Consider the following 23,038-nt stretch of genomic DNA (forward strand, 5'->3'; position numbering starts at 1 on the left):
GCTCAAGAGTATAGCTACAAAAAAGCAAGTTAGTACAAAATCTGCCTTCTCTGCTCAAACAGTAGCCTGCCAAGAAGTCCTAATMCTCCTTCCATTTGCCCTTAAATGCAACAATCCCTTACTTTGAATTTGAGCACACCAACAAATTACATTTACTACATTAAACCAAAGCTTGTCATGTTTACTTAGCCAAACCAGTTCCCAGTAGTCCACCAGGTGGCAACAAAGCCCACTTATGCCAATAAAATACTTTAAAAAAACATTGGTCAGACCGGTTTAATTTTTTTTCTTAAAGACATTAACAATCCATTTACTATATGTACAATATGTAAACAAGAGAATATATGACAAACAAAGGGGTAAATAAACATGCTCAGAATAATATACAGTCAGTCACTTTTGCTGTTACCCTCCAAAAACACTATCATGGTCGAAAGTCATTCTGGAGTAGGCTTGCATTGTTAATGAATAACCAAACCATTGAAGGTTGATGAGACAAAKAGTTCTGACAGAATCTGAACAGAGGGTCCAGGTGACATTCATATAAAGTCTTACAATGCATTTAAATAAAATGATTTCCAGAGCTGAGCCGTTTCAAAACATTTGGAAAGTGATTTTCATTCACAAACAGTATTTAAAAAAAAAAAAAAAATCTCATATGCTTGTCATAGCACTATAAATATTGTCCATGTGTCTTATTACAAAAACTTTGTACAGTTTTAACCTTTTTATAGTTTTTATACATCACAGTTTATTCAAATCTATGTATACACTGAGGAACTACGATATATGAGTATGAAACAATAACGTACACACGGGGGGGGTGATTACCAACTTAATGCTATCCCTTTGAATGAAATGTCTGTGTATACTGTTCATGGATTTTCAAATACACCCTTGTCAACTCCTTACAAAATGATGAAACTTTTAAACCGCATTGACAATACCTTTTAAACCACATTAACAATGTAGAATCATTTACATTTGAGATTGTTTGGGTGTACCAAAAAGGGCTGGCACAGTAATGTGCTCGGTTTCACTTCTGGTGGCAAATAACTATAAAGACTTGTGGTATATTTTAAAGAGCAGCATCACAGGTTTCAAGTTTAAGATTGTTGTAAGAACACACAAAACATTGATGTCTGATCTTTTGATGTACTTTCCTGTAGATAACTAGCGTTAGGATAGATGGTAAGAGGGATATAAAAATAGGATGAAAAGAGGAAAGAAAGAGTTAAAATGTATACAGACTGAAGTTTGATATCCAGATGAACTAGTCACAAGGACAAGGTAAGTGAATCCTCCAGTCTAGCACATAGACTTTGAGGAGGATGAAGGATGGCTTAAAACATCGGATCACGAGGCAGACGTTGAACAAAACACGGGACAGGGGATGAGTCAGCTGAATCACAGAGGAGCAGGACTTTATGCAAGGAGTGTCCTTGGCGTTTTAAAGCCCTAAGCCTGGCTAGGAGAGGGTGAGGGTGTCTGGTGGTTTTGATACCTCTGTGGTCTTTCATACGGAGATTCGCTGGACATTCCCAGATTAGTTGGTCGCAAAAAGACTTGGTTTATTGGATCTGTTTCTTTGCAACAGATACATACATTTTACAGACTGCAGGATTGTAGAGTAAAAATGTGTGTGTGTGTGCAGTGTAGTGGTTAGGGCACAGTAACACTGGCACTGTCCTTGCTCTTGTCCACACAGCAGGTAGGAGAGGGGCCTTTGTCTGTGGCAGCAGATCCTGTACCAGAAGGGGTCTGGGCACTGGAGGAGTGACCTGGTGGTTTGGCTGAAGGGTCAGAGGTAGACTCCGCCTCTGGTTCCTGCTGAGAAGCTGTTGCTGTAGGAACAGAGGGAGGCAAACATGAAACATAAGTTCAGATTGTATTTTATTTTACTGAGAGAGAGCTAAAGAGAGTGTGTAATGTGTATGGCATGTTGGTGCCTGAAGTTTTAGTGCACAGGCACTTYCTTCTATGCATTCGTGCAAATTACGTTGCTTGTGTATGTAATACCTGACTGTGTGCAGGACTTCATGTGTTCTGGCCAGTGGGCTTGCTGGCAGGGGTAGTCACAGTAGCTGGTGTTCCAGCAGCAGTAGAATATGGCCTCCTTCCTGCAGTTGGCACACCACTGCTTTTTCTTGGTGTCATCCACCGCCTGCTGTTTCTCCACCTCCATCTGCTTCTTCACCTCCGCCACCAGGCGCTCCCTCTCCTGCTCCAGACTCTGTCTCATCTCCGCCATAGTCAGTTCTACACGGCACACATAGACATTTAGAAAACAATAGAATTCACATTATATTGAAAATAATGAATTATTAATATGAATGTAACGATGCCTGTTTTATGATTACAACACAGGAATTGAATGAGTATATTATACATACAGCTATAATGCATACACTTGCATTATTAAGATGTCAGAAAACACAGATATGAAGTCCATCTCATACATACATGAATTGGCTGACACAGACTGGTTGGCTGAAGTCGTGCRTTTTGATTCTGTACGGTCAGATTGCGAGCAACAATGACAAGAACCTGTCATGTGGGGAATCGTAGGTGGCTTTCAGCTAGTTTTATCTTGTTGTTGATACCATGTCTTGTTTTGAGGTGCTTTGACTGACTTCATGTCAATGYGAATATGGCTCAAATTTACTAGCCAGCTAACCAACCAACAACTCTAACAATGTACAGTRCCGGCCCGCCACAAGGAATCGCTAGAGCAAGGAAATCCCATCCGGCCAAACCCTCCCCTAACCCGGACGACGCTGGGCCAATTGTGCGCCGCCTCATGGGTCTCCCGGTCATGGCCGGCTGTGACACAGCCTGGGATTGAACCCAGGTCTGTAGTGACGCCTCAAGCACGGCGATGCAGCGCCTTAGACCGCTGCGCCACTCGAGAGGCCCCAACCTTGTCTGTTTTGCCCCATAGTTGCGCACACAACGCTTTTGTTGCTAAACAACCAACCAGTCTATAGACAAACATATATATATATAATGATACCAACCTAAAAGAGGTGCATATTTGTAAGGAACAAGTGGAACAAACCAAGATTGTGCTTCATCTCTGAAAGCTCTTGCTGATGTAGCCACTGAAGTTTCTCAATCTCTATCCTCAGCCGCCGGATCTGTGCAAAAATATTCAACAGTTGTCACAAAGCAGTGAGACAGGGGAGAGAGAGGTTGATCTATTTTATGGACTCAACCAAAAGTCTGTTCACCGTAGCCCTCACCTCTGCGATTGTGTTTCCTGAAGTGCTTTTGGAAAGGTCGTTGTAGATTTCTGTCATCGTTCCTTTTATCGTTTCCATCATCTGAAAAGTTCCGGTGAGATTATTACAACTAACAGATTGATGTCAGACAGGTAACTTTCCAGATCAATAAAACACAAATATAATCTGTGAATCTATAAACTTCCCTCTGTAAAGTACATTMATTCTGTGTGAAGCAGGCATATAGCATCTTGCTGACTCACTTTGTTGGTGTACTTTGCTATGTCAGCTGCCACATCTGCTGAAGCTGTGGGGATCTGAAAGTCTCCTGCCAGGTAAGAYGAGGAGGAGGAGGCACCAGAGGTGACCAAGGTGACTGATGAGGTGGAGGTCTGGGGACCATCTTTCTGTTGCACGGCTGCAAAACACAGAAGAGGGAAAAGGAATGAAAATAAACATTCAATAGCTCATATTAACTAAGATGAGATGAATGTGTGTAAAGAATTTGGGGAGTTGTGAGTTTCTATGTACCTTTTGCTGCTTGTCTGGTCTGGTAGCGCATACTGGAAGATGCCGGCAACTGCTGCTGTGACTGGAGCTGCTGTGGGCTGCGTGTCTGTGCCTGGGTCTGCGTCGGCACCTGGACCGGAACAGGAACCTGTGTTTGTGTTGGCGTAGACGGCTGCTCCTCCTGCTGCTGCTGCCGCTGCACCTTCTGCATGTGCCACTTCTGGGACGACGTCTGGAACTTGTTGGCCGGGTTCCACACCACCGTACGCTGCACTGCCTGAGCCGTCTCTTTGGGCAGCAGAGGGCGCTGTTTCTTCACTGCCGAGGCGGCGGAGGAGAGGGTGGGGGCAGAGGTGGGGGCTGGAGAGGGGGTGGTGCTGAGGGCCGTGTTGGGCTGACCAGAGCCTGTGCTGGAGGGCAGGTTGAGTGGAGGGTTGATGAGTGGCTGACTGGGGTCTTTGAGGTTGGACAAAGTGGCAGAGGCTGGAGAGGGTGTCACCGCGGCAGGGAATTTTCCTGGTCGGAGAAGAAATRACACTGATTAAATAACAGAACAATCACGTGTTTTCCTCCTTTCTGCTGAGCCTTTAGGCCTCAGTCTCTTACAAATGTCTGATACAAAGCAACTAGGGTGGACAAATCAAATGAAACAAGACAATAACTGAACCCTCACCTTCCAGCTTGGTGCCAAGGGGCTCCTTCATGGCCTTAGCGACTACAGCCCCTGGCTCCCTCCTGGCCTTACGGTCGCGACCCCCCTGTTCATCCCCCAGGTCAATAACCAGCTCCCTCTCCGAGTCGGAGTCCTGGTCTGGGCCAGCAAGGGTCCGGGGTGCGCCTGCCCTCCCCTCTGGGGCCTTGGGCATGTCTGTGGGGGGCTGAGTCTGGGGCGTCCTAGGCTTCTCCTGGGAGTCTCTCTCTGGGCCATTGATGCCCTGTCTGTCTTTGAGCAGGGCTTCAGAGTTTTTTTTATCCCTGGTCTCTGTGACTGCTTCCTTGTCCTCTCCCTGTGCGCTCGCCTTGKGCCTCTTCCTTGACTCCCTCTCTGCTTTGTCCTTGTCGTCATGGGTGGCGCTCTTCTGTCTGTGCTCCTCATCRCTAAGGTACTCGCTGTCGCTGGAGTCAGACTTTTCGGAATCCTCTGAGTCACTGTGTTCCACGCCCTTATACACGTCCTCAGAGATCCCATCAATGCCTGCACAAGGACAAAGAAACAATACATAGTGTTTTTCTTTATTTTTACATTGTAGAATAATAGTGAAGACATCAAAACTATGAAATAACACATATGGAATCAAATGAGTATTGACTAAATCAAAATATATTTMATATTTTAGATTCTTCAAAGTAGCCACCCTTTGCCTTGATGACAGCTTTGCACACTCTTGGCATTCTCTCAACTAGCTTCATGAGGTAGTCACCTGGAATGCATTTCAATTAACAGTTGTGCATTGTTAAAAGTTAATTTGTGGAATTTCTCTCCTTCTTATTGCATTTGAGCCAATCAGTTGTGTTGTGACAAGGTAGGGGTGGTATAYCTATTTGGTAAAAGACCAAGTCCATATTATGGCAAGAACAGATCAAATAAGCAAAGGGAAACGACAGTCCTTCAGTACTTTAAGACATGAAGGTCAGTCAATCCGTAAAACATTTCAAGAACTTTGAAAGTGTCTTCAAGTACAGTCGCAAAAAACATCAAGCGCTTCAGAGGATAAGTTCATTAGAGTTACCAGCCTCAGAAATTGTAGCCCAAATAAATGCTTCACAGAATTCACCTAACAGACATCTCAACAACTGTTCAGAGGAGACTGCGTGAATCAGGCCTTCATGGTCRAATTTCAGCAAAGAAACCCCTACTAAAGGACAACAATAAGAAGAAGAGACTTGCTTGGGCCAAGAAACATGAGCAATGGACAGACTGGTGGAAATCTGTYCTTTGGTCTGATGAGCCCAAATTTGAGATATTTGGTTCCAACCGCCATGTCTTTGTGAGACGCAGAGTAAGTGAATGGATGATCTCTGCATGTGTGGTTCTCACCATGAAGCATGGAGGAGGTGGTGTGATGGTGCTTGCTGGTGACACTGCCTGTGATTTATTTAGATTTCAAGGCACTTAACCAGCATGGCTACCATAGCATTCTGAAGTGATACGCCATCCCATCTGGTTTGCACTTAGTGGGACAATCAYTTGTTTTTCAACAGGACAATGACCCAACACACCTCCAGGATGTGTAAGGGCTATTTGACCAAGAAGGAGAGTGATGGAGTGCTGCATCAGATGACCTGGCCTCCACAATCATCCAACCTCAACCCAATTGAGATGGTTTGGGATGAGTTGGACCGCAAAGTTAAGGAAAAGCAGCCAACAATTGCTCAGCATATGTAGGACCTCCTTAAAGACTGTTGGAAAGGCATTCCAGTTGAAGCTGGTTGAGAAAATGCCAAGAGTGTGCAAAGCTGTCATCAAGGCAAAGGGTGGCTACTTTGAAGAATCTGAAATATAAAATATATTTTGATKAACACTTTTTTGGTTACTACATGATTCCATATGTGTTATTTTATAGTTTTGATGTCTTCACTATTATTCTTCAATGTAGAAAATAGTTACCATAAAGAAAAACCCTTGAAAGAGTAGGTGTGTCCAAACTTTTGACTGGTACTGTATATGTATCATATGTCATGAGCATATCATTTATAGGCCTTGAGACACAATTCATGAATGGTTTGTGAGTGTACCGAGTTGGGCCTTGCAGCTCTCGATGGTCTTGTCCAGGCTCCTGATTGGTCTCTTGGGGGCGGTGGTGAGGAGTGATGACCCCTGTTGTTGTTGTTGTTGCTGCTGCTGCTGCTGTACTGCCTCACTGAGCTCCTTCAGGTCCATCTCAGCCTTCACACGATCTGTGGCAAATGACACTCGAACTCAACACACAACCGAAACATAACCCCTAACCAAACACACAGCACAAGACAAGGTGCTACAGGAGGAGGAGAGGTTAGATGGGACCCACCCAGGTTGAGATTGAGGATGCTGCCTGTGCCCGGGGCCCTCTCCTGCTTGGGCACCAGACCAGGGGAGAATGGCTTGGGGCTGCCCGTCAAGCTGCCTGCATGGCCCATCTTCACTGACCCAGGGGACGCTGTGGCCAGAACACATAACACTTTAACTGCCACAAATGGTTTGAGTCTTGATCCCAACCCATGTTTTGACTGTGACTATTCTGTAGATAATACCCCTGTGTTAGTTAGTCGTATGAYGTGTTAGAGAGTCAGGAGCATGTTAATTACCGGTGTAGTCCATAGACTCCTCCCCAGCACTGTAGTGGAATGGGGGGTTCCTGGGCCCTCTCTCCATCCCATCCTGCTCCACGTCAGACCCCGTGTGTACAGAGGAGTTGGTGCTCATGGGAGAGCGAGGCATGTCCGTCAGAGAGATCCTCCGCCCCATCCCGCTCGACAGAGAGCTCTTGCCCAGGAGCATCTTGGGAGACGCGGTCATGTCGAAGTTGAAGCGCATCTTGTCGGGTTTCTCCATCTTCACGGCCCCTGCCCCGGGGTTGGCTGGATCCAGCAGCATCTGGAGCTGGTTGTTGGGCGTGAAGGGGGTGCGGAAGGGGGCGTAGTTAAACACCCCAAACTTCTTGCGGATGTTCTCCACGTAGACCTCCATCTCCTGCATGGCACTGTTGAAGATGCTCTTGGTCTTCTTCACAGAGAAGGGAATCTCCTTGGACATGAGGTAGCAGTTGTTGATGGGAACCCACGCCCTACAGGAGAAAAAAAAAAGACAGACTTGTTAGGAGTAGGATAAGCATAGAACTACTTCAGAGGAGTCCAGGTAAAAACGATGAAAAGTCCCTTCCCATCCTCTCCTTTCATCCAACGGCAAGGCTCACCTGTCATGCTGTCCGAAGAAGCGTGCGTCCACCTGTCCGTCTTTCTCCCGCAGTGCTTTGGCTGGCCAGAARGGGAAGCCCTTCAGCTTGGCCCACACCAGGGGGTGGGTATGACCCTAAGAGGGGAGGCACACCAGGGGAAAGGTCCGATAAGACAGCATAAAACCAGACAGTGGAATAAGATTCGCAAAGACTTTCCTGTGCTCTAAAGAGTGTTTTTGAGATTTCAAATATGACATTTAGGCTAGTCTACATTTGTCTTCGGGACAAACCTAATTGTGACCCCAAGTCACATAGTATGTGGAAGGACAAAAAGTTACATTTACATCTATTCAAAATGTTCATTGCAAAAGACGGTGAGGAAACGTTTGTCTTACACATGGCTCGCAAAACCAGTTGTCCCTCTTTTGGCACGAGGACAGGTAGCACTCTGGACAGACCTCGATTTCATTCATCTGAAACAGACAGCAGTTTYCACATCACTGAAATGGCCATTTTACACATGGGAGGGAGAAAACAAAAAACACAACCCAGGCTGGCATTTTAGTCATCGTGTAAAAATGACTCACTTCATGTTCACAGATCTTCACAACGACTTTTGCTGTTGCTGTTAGTTTGTGATTACCTGCAACAAAACCAAAAGACAGAAAAGCATGTTCGTAAAAGCCAAGTTGTTGATCTCCAAAACAAGTAGCAGTACAGAAAGGAAACGGTGTTAAGCAGGTGTTTGTGACCTACCACCATTGTAGATGATGCAGTTGTGCAATATCCATTTCATGTCAGCCAAGAAGGCTTCCGTGCAGCCATACATTTTCTTTTTCATATTCTACAAATATAGCAGAGAAAAATGTACAGTATTAGATGACACCATTTCGACTTCAGTTGAATTCACTTATGGCATGTAGTCGCTCTAGATAAAAGCGCCTGCGAAATGACAAATGGGAATGTAACGGTACCTTCTCCAGTGTTGCGAGGTCCATAGCATGGAATATGTACTCGGCATAGTCAGGGTGCTGCTCCAGAGACACAGGCTTCCAGAAGGGCTCAGTCTGCCCAGAGAGGAAACAGTCACAGGCATCAGTTCTCATAAACACACCATTCAACCAAAAGCCCTCTCTGACTCACAGTGGGCACCTGGAGGATGTCAAAAGAACTATCAATGTCAATGAACGACTCGGTACTGGTACTCCCTGTATATAGCCATGTTATTTTCTACTAGCTATTGTTATTCGTTATTCACTGTGTACTTATTCCTTGAGTCACTATTTCAACAACAAARAATGTATCTTTAACTCTGCATTGTTGGAAAAGGACACGTTAAGTAAGCATTTCACTGTTAGTCTATGCCGGTTGTTCACTAAGAATGTGACACACAAAATGTGATTTAAAAATGTGATTTGAACTTACCCCTGGCTGTTTCATCTTCTGGAGGGCAAACTTCAGCAGGTATGAGAGCTGATCTATCGTTAGCATGGTCATGGCTTTGCTCTGTGTCTCTATGCACTCTGCTACTGTGATTTTCTGGAAACATTTTAAAAAGTCAGGGCAAAGTACCAATGACAAACAGTAGCTGGTAAAACCAAAAGGGATACTATACCAAGCACAGGGACTGGGCTAACCCACAACAGTCTGCTAGGCTGGCTATTAACTATGCATCTGTGTTATGATCTATAGGAGACAAAAGTACTAGTCCTCATAGCAGCGAAATCCATTTACAGAGGGAAGATATAGATCCTGCCCACTTTATGTTTGCCCTCCAAACAGGCTTGGGCTCGATTCCATTTCAATTCGAGACTTAAAATGTGCCATGTCTATTATCCTTTTTATAGAATAATACACTATGAAAGTCACACGTCATTTTCCAGGAAGAAGCCTTGTAGTTTTTGAACTTTTGTAGGCTTTTTGAATGGTCTTCAAATGGGGAAAAACGTAGCRCAATGGTCTTCAGCGCAATAATTGGCAGAAGTAAACTCATCCACAAACACAAATATTATTTTATACATATCTTAAAATGACCGCGTTTTCACGAATTGTATGATATCATCGTCAAAACCACTCAAAAGGTTAGGGAACTGACCCCGGAAGTATGGGTATAAGTATTTTTACATTATTTACTTGAAATTAAGAATTGAAATTGACCCAAGCCTGCCTCCAACCCCATCACCTGACACCAAAAGAGCAAGCGGATATTAAGCTAGTGCTAAAGCGAAAAGGTGCCGGGGAACACTCCCACAACATGCGCACGTATATACACCTACGCGGCACACACACAAGCGAGTACCTCACACTCTGGACAGAACCAGTCGCCCTCGGGCTCTGCTGGCAGTTTGAGGCACTTGGCATGGTACACCCTCGGGCAGAGCTCACAGCAGAGCACCTGGCCCTCGCGGTGGCACAGCCAACAGTAGAAGTCATTCCTGCCGTCCTGCGGTACAACATCAACAGGGTCTGTGGTGAGTGATGGCTGCTTCACATAGTAAAAGGGACCATGTCTTAGCTCTGACTGAAATGCGGCAAGAGAAACAGGGGGCGGGTTTCAAAACACACGCAGAAAACAAACACAAAAGGTGCAGTGCAACAGAACACAGAGAGAAATACACAGTGGCAAGTAAGGCAGGGTAATAAGCAAGCAGGCACCAAAACACAAGACTGTTTTGGTTGGTCTCGTCAATATCAATGTAGGTCTGTCTATAAGATAGTAATTATCTATAGCAGAAGTTTGTGTTTTTGTCATCTGTTTATGTCGTCACAGACTAAATGCAATTTGATTGTTGACTTTACCTGGTGGACCAATAATCAGCCTTGTGTTGGATATCATGATTGACACCTCATTAACCCACATCAGCCAATCAGTGAACAAGACAATACTAGTCAGCAGATATCTATGTCACTGTTCAGAACATGCAACTGTTTCATTTGTCAGCGGAACTGAATTCAAAGGTTTTGGCTTGGGGTTTAATTGTGTCATGCATGTAAAACAAAGCATTCACAACAAATGGGAATAACTGTGCAAAAATATAAAATATTTGGCAAGCATACAATAATATGCATTAATATCTATTCTTTCCCAAAAGGCTGTTTAGGTTTAGAAAAGTAATTAAGTTATTCCACTCTATAAACAGTTATGATTACCAATCATCAGAGCAATGATTTTAACATTTAATCATCAATACATGATACACAAACATCTATGTTTTTGATATGAACTAATGCAAACCTGGTGGCATAATACGTTGTGAACAGACGCTAGGGCTGTGCGATAACGCCTAAAACTCATATCTAAATGTTTTCTAACTTATGRGCGRTTCACAAAATATATCTASATTTTKKTTTTTTTWATGTTTTCTCTAAATAAGCTTTGTTGTACAATTTAAAGGTAAAATACACTGCATTTAAAAACAGCCATCAATAATCTATTGAATTCAGAGCTTGTGAAATTATAACWAGGATGAATATATTCCTTCCACRACCATAARAGCCAGTWATAACTGTATTAAAATAGTTAATAAATCACTGATCTGGCTTTCAGGTCTGTCTAGAAAAATGCCATTTTTGTTACAAATTTAAAATCAGAASCATGCATAATGCACATTCACTAATAATGTAGCAGGCATTGTAGAAAATTGACACCGGYCTCATGAACAAACTCTCAAGTACAAGCCCACGTGCTAGTGAGTAGGCAGCAAATACTTATATTTCAAGTTTAGCCAACTTGGATCTMGGTATAATTCCACAAGCTCTGAATTCAGCTAAAAAGGCAAAACAGTTGAATTGTTATGAACCCARGCTGCTGTCCGTCTCCAACTGTTTGAACAGCATGAGTGGCCCTACCTTATTTCTCAGAATGAGAACAAGTTGCCAATTCCTTATATGCYTWTTGCACATTTATAAAAACACAAGACTAAACGGCTAGTATAAGAATCTTTATTTGACTAAAATGTTGCTGGCGATATGTGGTACGGGTAATGCGCGCGCGACAAACTGAGCATTCATTTTCCAGAATGAATGTTCATTGGTACATCTGTTTTAGTAGTGTCTGACTGCTYGAAATTTGAGGAGTTGAAACAAACAGCGTAGGGTTCGAAAGGTTAACTTCTCCTACATTAGAGTAAAATAATGTCTTAATGTGTTTCSGTGTCCATATAACCCATTCTGTTGGACCAAAGGGCTCCCGAGTGGCGCAGCGGTCTAAGGCACTGCATCTCAGTGCTAGAGGCGTCACTACAGACCCTGGTTCGATTCCAGGCTGTTTCACAACCGGCTGTGATTGGGAGTCCCATAGGGCAGGGCACAATTGGCCCAGCGTCGTCCGGGTTAGGGTTTGGCCGGCGTAGGCCGTCATTGTAATTAAGCATTTGTTGTTAACTGACTTGCCTAGTTAAATAAAGGTAAAATAAAAATGCAAATAGCGCTTTGAAACCGTTTGTCAGAGTGGAAGAAGTGATCTCTCATTTTTGTTGTTGTGAATGGTAGGGGAGGGGCTTGGGAGAAAGAGGCGAAGTGAGAGGTATCACTCTTGCCTAAATCTGTCCAAAATAAGCCCAATGCGTTTCTATGCGCTTATTTTGAACCTAACTTGTCGCCTGCCTTCCCACCTTTGGGACAACGACTCCCATTGTTAGGGCAGAGACATGAGCATCTCGTTATTATATACAGATTTCTGGTGTAAATGGGAAGGTGTACAGTACAGAAGGAGTGAATGAGACGAGACCAAAAAGACAACATGAGAACAAGCGGACATAAAACGCTCATTAAAAATATATCGCCCAGCCGTAACAGGCGTACACACACACACACATCCCTACACACACACACCGCTGCGCACACACACACATCTGCACACACACACCTGCATTCAAACACAAACACACACACACACACCTGGTCTTTGTTGTTGCTATGGACGGCTCCAGGTTTCTTCTTCTTCTTCAGGGGGCTGGGGGAGGTGTCTGAGGGGGAGTGGCCATTGGAGGAGTGGGTGGGGCTGGACACCTTCCTCTTCTGAGCCACCAGCGCCCGCTCTGCTGACCCAGGGTCAGACACTAGTGGCCAAAGTAGAGGGGAGACCAGGTCACCATATATACAACACGGAACAAGAGTAGCAGCTTATTAATGGGTTCCACGTTGCGTCACGATATGGTTTTGATTGTTCGTTTTAGGACTGGCTGCCTAACTGACATTTCTATTCAATGCGTCCTCATTGGGCACGATGAAGATTTGGTCTAAAGTGCATTACTGTGTCTAAAGGCGGCAAATAATTAGTTGGAAAACCTTTTGTCATTATTTTGAGGTAGCCAGATTGACTTTAGATGCAGTATAATGTTAGCTAGCTAGCTAAGATTGAAGGGAGACACAGATTTTAGCTAGCTAACGTTAGCATTGCTCGTTCATTGACAAACTTTGCTTGCTAATGACAACATTGCCATCTGTCTAAAGTAAATTGACAACTTGATGATGGCAAAGTTGATTCCTACTAAATATGTGCCTTACTTTAGCAAATGTCATCGTATTCTTAAGACCCTATAAGTGTAATTTAGACAAACAGTCATTAGCCCCCGTCAAACTTTTGCGCATTAATAATGCTGCAGCATCTTTAGAACGTTGATAGCATGGCAGAGGGGCAACTCATGAATATGAGGCTTAGAAGAAGGAGAGACTAGACACCTGGCATGTAAAGACTAGAAGCAGAGACACTCCCAGTCTCAGGCCAGTCTACACAACAATGACCGGCTCTATCTTCTTCAGTACTACTCAACTAATCTTTCCTCAGACGGGGATAAGAGTCATTGTGAAGGTCAAAGGCAGTGTAAAGCCCAGACCTTTCTGTTGTTAGCAGAACCCCATCACTGTGAGACTAAATACAGTAGTGCTTGCCCAGGGATACCGACCAGATAAGAGATTTTGGCCMCCAAACCTTACCGCTTGGTTTCTCAATCTGGCAACAAATGTCATATGATAAGTTAACATCTGAACATCCTTGCTACGCCAACATGGCAACCACATTCCAAGAGAAGTGTGTTCGGGCCCTGTGACAAGTGATCCCATGTGAAGGATGMCTCCTTCACCAATCCCTGAGGCAGTGTTGCTCCATTACAGTGATCTGATATTAACTCATTGGCAGAATGGTTGCTCAGTGTAGCTCAATGAGATTCACAACATGTTTGAATGTAAGATCAAGACTAAAAGAAGAATACTAGAATAAGCGGTCSTCTCAAAACACAGTAACATTTGTCTTAGTACGCAAGGCCTTGTTCTTACCTTTGGATCGCACGGACACATCCATCCCCTCTACCCCCTCGGACTCGGTCTTTACCTCCTCCTCAGCCAGACTGCGCAGAGCGAGGGCACGGAGACAAAAAGAAAGGGAGAGTCAGTCACAAACGGTGTTCACGAACGAAATCCTGCCACACAGTAAACAAGTGGAACACCACCTAAGGCAGGACCCCAGAGGACAAAGTCACCAGAGTTTCCATTGCTGTTTCCTCATGCCTGCTTTAATGAGAAACATCAATAGGTTAACAATGTTAGGCTACCAAATCTAAGGTGCAACCCGACGTGTCACAAAATGTACTTGGACCTCAGAACCATGGCCTTCATGATCACCATGTCTTCCTACGCGTGTCTATAATCATTGGTCATCACAGTCAGATAAACTTGGGTGTTTGTGTTCCATGGGGTGCCACTGGAGAGGATCTCCATGGCAACAAGTCCTCTTGATTCAGCTGGGCCACAACTCGTGCCTCAGCACAACAAACAAGGCCACCCAACAGAGAGTAGGCTGTGTGCTCCTGTCCTCCAGGAGACAACGGAGAGACAAGGGCTTCAGTCCTGATGAGGGCCATGCATTGACGRGTTTGTTTGCGTCTCACTTTGCCCACCTACCTACATTCAAGACGCTCTTTCTGTCCAACGCAAGTTYGTTCAAAAGCGGAATGCCTTGAAAACAATGATTCCGAAAACACAAACAATTGCATAGGCTATGTCACGCAAGGATTTGCACCTTCAAAATGGACGGTGAATCACAGAAAATTGCCTCAGACAGTCATGGATGAGAGAGTGTCAAGCGAAGGTGCTTCTTGGTAGCCACTCAAACCCCAGCTCTAACAACAGGTGTCCCTAAAGGCTGTTTAGCCTATTCCTAGAAACCCACTGCACCAGATCACTTTAGTAAGCTTTACKGAGTCAACCTTGGTCTTATTGGCTAACTACAGGGTTTTTACCTGTTACATAGGTCTGTTAACTAGCCTAAACATCATGTTCTGAACAGCCCAAACAATAAATCAGATTTCCACAGCAAATCATATCAATTTATAAAAAAATATTTAAAAAAAAAAATAGAGCTTCTTTCATTCAAAGAAATGCCCAAATCAAAGCCTGTAGCTTTTTCTGTCTCTGGTTCCGCTCTCATCTCATTTCCTCTCAGGAAGAAAGAGGAGGAGAAGAAAGGGGGGGTCCTTGGTGATGAATGGGGTTCTTTGAGAGTTCAGCCCCTCCTTTGTCAGTGCCACTGAGGGCCTCGTTCCAAGGATGTCGTCCCATTCATCGTCCTCTTAAAGAAAATCCTMCTCGGGAATGGACCCACCACAGGACACACGCTGAACCAGTTCAGGCTCTTAGCCCTGGTGGCTCCTGGTAGAGGTGGATGTGGCAGTGGGCAAAGAACGTCTAGGTACAGGTAGCCTAACAGGCAAATATCCAGCACTAGCTAGATAGAAAAACAACCTTTGGACAAGGTTCAAGAAGTGGTCACATGGGAAAGTTTTGAATGAGATTAGAGTTGATCTATTCTTAAGAATCCACATCCATCACAGTCATTGATCTAAAAGGGAAAAAAGGACTGAGTAGAAAAAGGAGACAGCACAATGCTCCAGAGCTGAGGGCAGCCATTGATGAGCCCAAGCATGACTACCACTGTAAAAGAGGCCATTAACTAAATATACTAAACCAATAGAGCCACCCCCATTAACACACACTGTAAACCTTGATGTCCTGCTCGTCAAACCAAGTCCGTGACATTGATCATTCATAAACCCAACGGGGGAAAGTCTCAATCAATGATCACCAGGTTAAATCGCCACTATCAAAACGACTGTCGCATCAAATAATCCCTAATGTCATTTGGATAATGAAAGAAGATTAAGAAGACACAAAAAGGAAGAAAAATACAAATAATCCAGCATATGAGCCTTTTCTTGTTTAGACACGCCGCTGACAGATATCCCCCTACAGGGCCTTGCTGTTCTGGACACAGAGAGCGAACAAACAAAACGAGGCCCACATGAAAGAGAGCTAATGTTAGCCAACTCTCTGTGCTACGTGTGCTAGCAGCGAGAGCACTGTGAGMTGACAGAGTACTGTTAGCATGCAGCCCAGCAGTGAGCCAAGGTTTACACTCTTTTATTCACTCAAAAATAGGCTCACCGAGCAGCCAGCGTGACATAATAACCACCTGATCATGTAGCTTCTGACTAGGCAGATAGTTTCTCTCTCTCAACTGGTCATCCTATGTTCTTCCAGAGGGCATTTCAGACCAGGAGCAGTATTCCAGAAACATGCCAGAACAGATAGCAGAAAAATCTTCAGGATCTGGGAATATTCCAGATGAGCAAAATTCAGGATAACATTGATAAACACCCACCCTCCGCAAGGAGGAATGCCTGATAAAAGAAAGAAAAAAACACACACACACTGACTCTGTGCCTTGAGATTCCACTGGCTCCTCAGAGAGACAGTCGAGCAGAGGCAGAGCAGGGTTCTCTCGTCACAGAAAATGGAGGCCACAGCCGGCTCCCCCCCCCCCCCCCACCCCTCCCCCCCACAGACCGAGGCTCCAGTCACAGGCACTGGCACCCCCCCCCCCCCCCCACCACACACACACACACAAACACAGGAGGACCAGGAGATCCGTGGAGATTACAGTTCAACATCCAAACATCAAAACACAGTTAAGCCAAACCACGTTTGCTTCAGAGTACAGAGAGAGGGAGACATAGATGAGAGACAGATGGAGAGCGAGAGGGATAGAAGATAAATCCAGCTAATTGGAGATCACTCTTATCCATTTTACCCCCCCCCCGTCTTCAGTCTCGACTTCACTGAACGCACTGCTGTCGAAGAATAATTAGGCTTAATAATAAGAAGGGGGAAGACACTATGAGACTAAAGACAGATCTGACAAACCTATGCTGTATCCCTGAGGAGAATACACTGTTTTTGGTCTCATGCAACACAGTGGTGTCTCATGTGAGCGAGGGTCTGGGTTCCTGATTAAAAACCTGCTATCCTGCTCTGTAAGTGGTGCCATAAAAGCAGGGTGGTTTTGTTGTATGCTTTGAGTTGGTAATGTGTCCTTGAATCCACTGAGAAGCAGTATTGTTGATAGAGAAACAACCTGGCRCCCTCTTCAACCTGCAGCCCCTGTCCTCCAGAGAGAAGACTGACTCTGAGAGACATAACAAGRTACAAACAATACCATCAAGGTTAAATGTACTGTTCCCTCAAGACAATATGAAACAACTCGTTTTAGGTACAGAAATAGGTGCCAGGCTTTTGCCTKCTTTTTCATACTATAAGATTCATTATACACATGATTCAATTTTGTCTGAATTTCTTCACTGAATACCATGTTCTTCAACAGAGATAATTGAAGTGTGGTAGCATACCTTGTGATATAGCACAGAATATGCAAGAAAATCCTTCAGCCTGGTTTTTACATTGGGCTGGAAGGGACGAAACAAAGATGGCTGTGGAATTTTCCAGAAGGCCCCTGCTCTCCCTGTGCTGCCGCACTCACAGCGATTTTCAAGCTTTAACCTCAGCTGCTGCTGTAATTGGCTGGAGGGTCTGGAGGGCGGGACAGGATTGGTCGGCTGTGCTATGCCATATGGCTCCCTGTGTGCAGGCTTCCCTCTTCCTTAAAAACATTTTCTGCTGCAATGCAGAGATTCCCCTTGCATTAAAACGGTGTAATTTCCCCTCGGCTTAGAAGGTTGTCTGTTTTGAGCGTGACTGAGTGAACCGGGTAGAGGCTTTAGAAGAGGGATGAGTTGTTCTTTGTGGTTGAGAGGCAGTAAATCACAATTTACGAGCAATGTTGCCTCAGCAAACCCCCAGCAACCCCAGACGATCGTCTAAAGATAACCTGTCACCAGATTACTAACATACCCACTAACATAACACTAACAGAGCACGGCATGAATTTATACACGTYTCCAAGCTCACCTAAATGTCAATGACTGTTCAAAATTAATTTTATTCCGGTGTGTTGGATCACGTTTGTTTTCGGTTTTGTCCATGAAAGTGTATTTAACATAAATCACATTAAAAAAGGAGAACGCTAACGTAATGGCGGTTGATGTGCCATTCGCATAATGAAGCATGCTTGTGTAGAGCTATACCAAGATGGTTGAGAGTAAGGAACGTAGAACCCCCCCCCGTACAGATTACAAAGCAAAAAGCTTAGAAACTATAATCTAGGTTTGACACTGAAGGTTAGGCTTTTGCTCATCATTTTTTCAAAGTGAAATGTGCATTTTAAGATCTGCCGTGCCATGGTAACTTATTACACATTTAGAACCTATGAATTACTTTCTGATTCATTCAAATGAATCACTCCTAGGCACTATTTGAAAACAAGTAGGGGGCTAGTTATTAATTGTGATGAATTATTTGAACTAAGAACCATAAAGTAATTTCCAATTCAAACACCAGTGGAAACAGTACTATAAAATAAAGTACTACCAAAAAASCATTCTTGTGAATTGAGAGCCAGCTATGCAGTTTCACTTACCTACTTACAAAGGGAGATAGGATTCTCTTGAACCAAGTATTACAGAAAYGTCAAACCAGGCATTTAAATGAAGCAGCAGATCAATGGTGTTTTTGTCTCTACRGCTATAAATAGGTGAGTGAGGCCCGAGCGGTGCCAAGGAGGGGAAGAGAAAACAAGCACGCAAATACGGACAAATATGAGTCGAGCTGAAGACAAACACAACCTCACGCATACGAAATACACGCAATCAACAATCACAACAACAAAAAATGAAGAGCTTCTCTGGTAGTTTATATCTGTGATGACAAGAGCAGAGCTTCACACAAAATGGCCACTGTTTGAGGGGCACAGAGCAGAGGAAGCAGCTTTACATGGATGAGTGCTACAGAGTCAACGTAGCACAGGCCTGTAAACTTGAGGCCTTGGGCCTCTCCGTATCCCAACTAGCTTCAAAACAACTAGCCTACACAGGGCTATTAATGTGTAGAGGAAGAATAAAATAAATGTTCAATTGACAGGCTGAAATTCAAGAACTCCCCTCAGACACCATTTTTGGTTGGGACAATGAATGAACTCTGAGGACCCTGTGTGAGTTCTGATGCGGGTGAGACTGGAGAGGCATTTAGCCTCATGCGACAGGCATTCACTGCCTTGTTTGTACTTGCATCAAATGGTGAAGAATTATGATCATATCTGCAGAGAAAATCATTACATTCACCCCCCCCACACCTCTCACTGTAAGCAACCAGTGTTCAGTTAGCCATCAGCCCCTTCCTAAAGACCCCCCCATGGTCCCTCTAACAGGCACATCTGTTKCCCTCACGTCCATTCTCTCTGGCCTGGCATGACACACTAGATCACAAAAACAGGCAATCTGCTTACAAAAGATACATAACACCCCCCCCCATCCCTCCACCACACTAACCCTTTTTCTGCCACCCATCCCCCATCATCTCTGACTCTGCCATGACACACAACTAGGCTGGCGCAGCAGAGAGGAGAAAAGAGAGTGCACACTTGGATCTCACTCTCTTTAGCATTGTAAAAAAAAAAAAGCCATGGAAAACAAGGATTTGCCATGGCCCACTGCATGGCAGTCTTGGGCACACTTGACCCTGCTACACAGAGAGAGAGCAGGGGTGAGTCCTTATCCACCCCCCCCCCCCATTTCAGCTCTCTATGGAGCAGGGGCCTTGTGAGGCCTAACCCGCCCACAAAGCTCCCCTACTCCTTTGGGAAAGCAATCTGTGATTTTCARGTATTCACATTTAGATTTGCACAACAGTCACACAACAGAGAAGGAGAAAGGAATGTTGTAATTAGAGTCAAAATAAAGACAGGGCTTACCTCTGTGGATGCATGGCTGCCTGACACACTGTTATGTCAACACTTATAAAACATGGAGGACACTCAGCCCGGGAAGGCTCCTCTCTTCAGGCAAGGCGATCAGGCCCGTCTGATGGTAGCCAGGCCCTGACTGGCCCCTTTCTYACAAGCGGGATGTAAGGCCGCATCCGATTGGCCGAAGCATTTCCTGAGTAATTATCTTTGTTCAGCGCAGGCAGGAGCAGCTCTGAGTGCGGGAGAGACAGGGAGAGAAAAAAAAGAGAGAAAGCTAGGCCCTAATTACAAAATAACACATTTAACTGCATTTCTGTGGCCTAAAGAACACACATAACAATGTAATACCATTACCTAAGGTTGCATCTGATGCACGTTGTGTTATTTTCATGGATAATATATTAGAAATGTCAGCATGTAGAAAATGAAAAAAGGACAACAGGGCTGCTCTGCTGTAGCCTCCATTTTTGTAGAGAAGGCCTTTGTCTAAACCCCTCCCTCCTCCTCAACTGTCTTCAGGCGAGCGAGAGAGGGCACACGGTTCTTCACCAAAACAACTACAACCAAGGTTAGAAGAAATTGCACACCATATAGAATGTAGACCAGGGAATCTGTCCCTATAACATTAGTGGAATTAAAAATAACTAAATGGTAAATCCATATTATATAAAAATTWGGATTAACATAAAAGGAAACACGTTCCAAATATTCTGTAATAAATATAAATGAATTCAATACAAAAGGATATATATGGGCTTGTTCCAAAATAAAAGTATAGCTGTTATGTACACTATTTCATATGATGGGAGACAAGACAATGATCTGCTAATAGAGTTTAAAAAATGTTGGTGGAAAAATAATAMTTTCATAATTAATAAATCATCAGGCCAAAAAGCATTATTTTAAAGTACAGGCCAAATAGACAAAGTGAAACATGCAAGTGGGCCTCCTCAAAATGAAAGTCCCATATTGTTTTTGCTAAAATTMAGTTTAGAAAATAAATATATAAAATCGCTTATTTTGGGGCTGTGTGTATGTTTGTTGTAGGGATATCCCAGCTGTGTAATATTCTATTTTGTGGATGGTTATTGTTTTGGAGTATTCTATAAGGCCTAATCCATAACATATAGGCAGGCCTAGGCTAGTTAATTTCTGGTCCTACAATTGAGGTTGGAAATGGTGCGTAATACATTAGAAAAGTTGGGGAAAGGGATGGCATTTTGTAATGCCAGACCCAAGAAGGTTACAGTGTGTGCATGTAGGTGTGTTCCAAGAAACCTCCCACTTGCATCATGTGCTTTGTGAAATCATCAATAATTCACTATACCTAGGTAACAGCCCATCTGTTATTGTTCGTGATCTCAGACAGGAGTTTGTCAATTAGAATAGGTTTTAAATAGCCAACCAGGCCACACTCACAACACAGAGGTTACAGCAATGGTAACACTCTGTGCTTGTAACTTTGATTACCATTCACTGTGCCTTCGCCATTTGCCCCCATTCCTTGCCACAGGGACGGCTTGTGAATAGAAAAGTGATTATATCTATACAAAGGAAATGTTGTTGTGAGCACAGGATGTGTGCTTGGTGGAGAAGTGGGGCCTGAAGAACACAGAGGTCATTGGTTTTATAACAAACACATGTGCAATGCTGTCCTCTAGTGAATACATGGAGAAAAGCGACAGTCAGGCTATTAAATACAGGTTCAGGCGCCCCTATCCCTTTATTTTTTTATTTTTTATTTAAGCTCTCTTTAACTAGGCAAGTCAGTTAAGAACACATTCTTATTTACAATGAYGGCCTAGGAACAGTGGGTTAACTGCCTTGTTCAGGGGCAGAACAACAGATTTTTACCTTGTCAGCTCGGGGGTTCAACCTTCCGGTTACTAGTCCAATGCTCTAACCACTAGGCTACCTGCCGCCCCAAAACCCTCACTGTTTCACCATTGCCACCGCTGACTCTTCCCTGATGTCTCTGTATGAATACGTGTCACTGGTTAAGTGCTAAATGTTACTTTAGTCGCCTTGCCTAATTTGACAGCTGTCTAGCCTAGATAAATAAAGATGTATGCTCCTCTGAACAATTTATGCTCTATGTTGCCTAAAAGGACAACTGTTTGGCCAGATGGTTATAGCTCTGAGCCTTTTGCTACGTGCTCTTTTTGGGGATCTAGGCCAGGTTACAGTGAACACTTGTTTGACAAATTTGTATGGCAAATGTTGTTGAAAGGGTTAGGCCTACTTTGATTGGTTATAAATCAGCTCATACTCCTGGTCCCTTGACCATTGTGTAATGTTCCTGGAACAGTTAGGAGTTAGCTAGGTTTMAAAAGTGAAGTGTACAGAAAAAGTCATCCATCACTGTACTACCACTACAGGGACATGATGACATGCAGACATTGAGATATCTGATTTCTGGCATTTGTACAACTGATAAGGCGAAGCCAAATCATGCCATAACAACTCATATCGATATGGTTTGACAACCTATACTAAAATAGATATGTTGCACAACGTTGTTATTCTTGAATGTGAGGGCTGGGGTCAGGAGGTCAGGCATGGCTGAATAAGTGACAGGCCAGGGTGAAAGGCATTAACAGTAGGGTGAGACTATATTGTTGCTAGTTAGGTTGTTTCATTTTGTCTATCTACAGTACTTAAATATACTTTACACTTGCAAAGTGTAGCTAGCTAACTATATCAAACTGGATTTACCACAACTTTCTTTGCGTTCAGTGGGCTCTGCTGGATAGCAAGTTAGCTAGTTAGCCTAACGCGTTACTGTACCTAACTAGCTAATAACAACAGTTTCCCGGTTCACATTGTAAAATATGCCGATTTTAAACGCTTTATGTTACTAAAACTAAAGRAATACATGGTCTTTCATGTAAAACAATCAATACGTACCCGGAAATGAAGACAGCTATAGAACAATATTTATGACTGGACAGAATGAAAAAATGTCTTGGAGGTAACGTTTTCCCCACATAGTCTCTAAACATTCTGTACAGTCTTTGGTATCCCCTTCGTTGCTTCAACATTGAAAAATCTCAAATGCATACTTCTCGCGTCTTCTCTCATCGTCTCCTTCTCAAAAGCCATTGGATGAAAAGCCAAAGGCTCCTCCCCTCTGACCTTCTCATGCAATGGGGTTTTGATAAGGAGCGAGGACTATGCAATCATAGAATTAGGAATTAGATTACTTACTATTAATAATTAGATTACTTACACATAATAATCACATAATTAAAAACGTAATGTAATAGGATATATATGAATGCAATATAGATCTTCCTCCCCAT

The 23,038-nt window shown here is 43.8% G+C and overlaps 1 protein-coding gene across 6 annotated transcripts; it reads right to left on the minus strand.

The window, feature by feature from the left end:
- Positions 1-258: 258 nt before the first annotated feature.
- On the minus strand, positions 259-22,813 carry LOC111966227 (MYND-type zinc finger-containing chromatin reader ZMYND8). 6 transcript variants are annotated; one of them, XM_070444374.1, is made up of 21 exons: positions 22,644-22,813; positions 19,743-19,968; positions 13,883-13,953; positions 12,506-12,666; positions 9,906-10,049; positions 9,032-9,145; positions 8,581-8,673; positions 8,363-8,450; positions 8,194-8,249; positions 8,002-8,079; positions 7,625-7,740; positions 7,017-7,495; positions 6,740-6,868; positions 6,468-6,629; positions 4,405-4,926; positions 3,753-4,247; positions 3,485-3,639; positions 3,243-3,323; positions 3,059-3,137; positions 2,020-2,259; positions 259-1,844 (listed from the first exon to the last, which is right to left on the minus strand). In XM_070444374.1, the coding sequence occupies exons 2-21, from the start codon at positions 19,754-19,756 to the stop codon at positions 1,663-1,665; spliced, it is 3,459 nt and encodes a 1,152-aa protein (XP_070300475.1). In that variant the 5' UTR covers positions 19,757-19,968; positions 22,644-22,813; the 3' UTR covers positions 259-1,662. The 6 variants fall into 6 exon arrangements, with proteins under 6 accessions (XP_070300475.1, XP_023846465.1, XP_023846466.1 ...); XM_023990697.2 differs by having other exon boundaries at positions 9,906-10,127; XM_023990698.2 differs by lacking the exon at positions 22,644-22,813 and adding an exon at positions 20,091-20,211 and having other exon boundaries at positions 9,906-10,127.
- Positions 22,814-23,038: the final 225 nt, after the last annotated feature.

This window comes from Salvelinus sp. IW2-2015, linkage group LG7 (genome assembly GCF_002910315.2).
Source record: "Salvelinus sp. IW2-2015 linkage group LG7, ASM291031v2, whole genome shotgun sequence".
In the NCBI taxonomy this organism is placed as follows: domain Eukaryota; kingdom Metazoa; phylum Chordata; class Actinopteri; order Salmoniformes; family Salmonidae; genus Salvelinus; species Salvelinus sp. IW2-2015.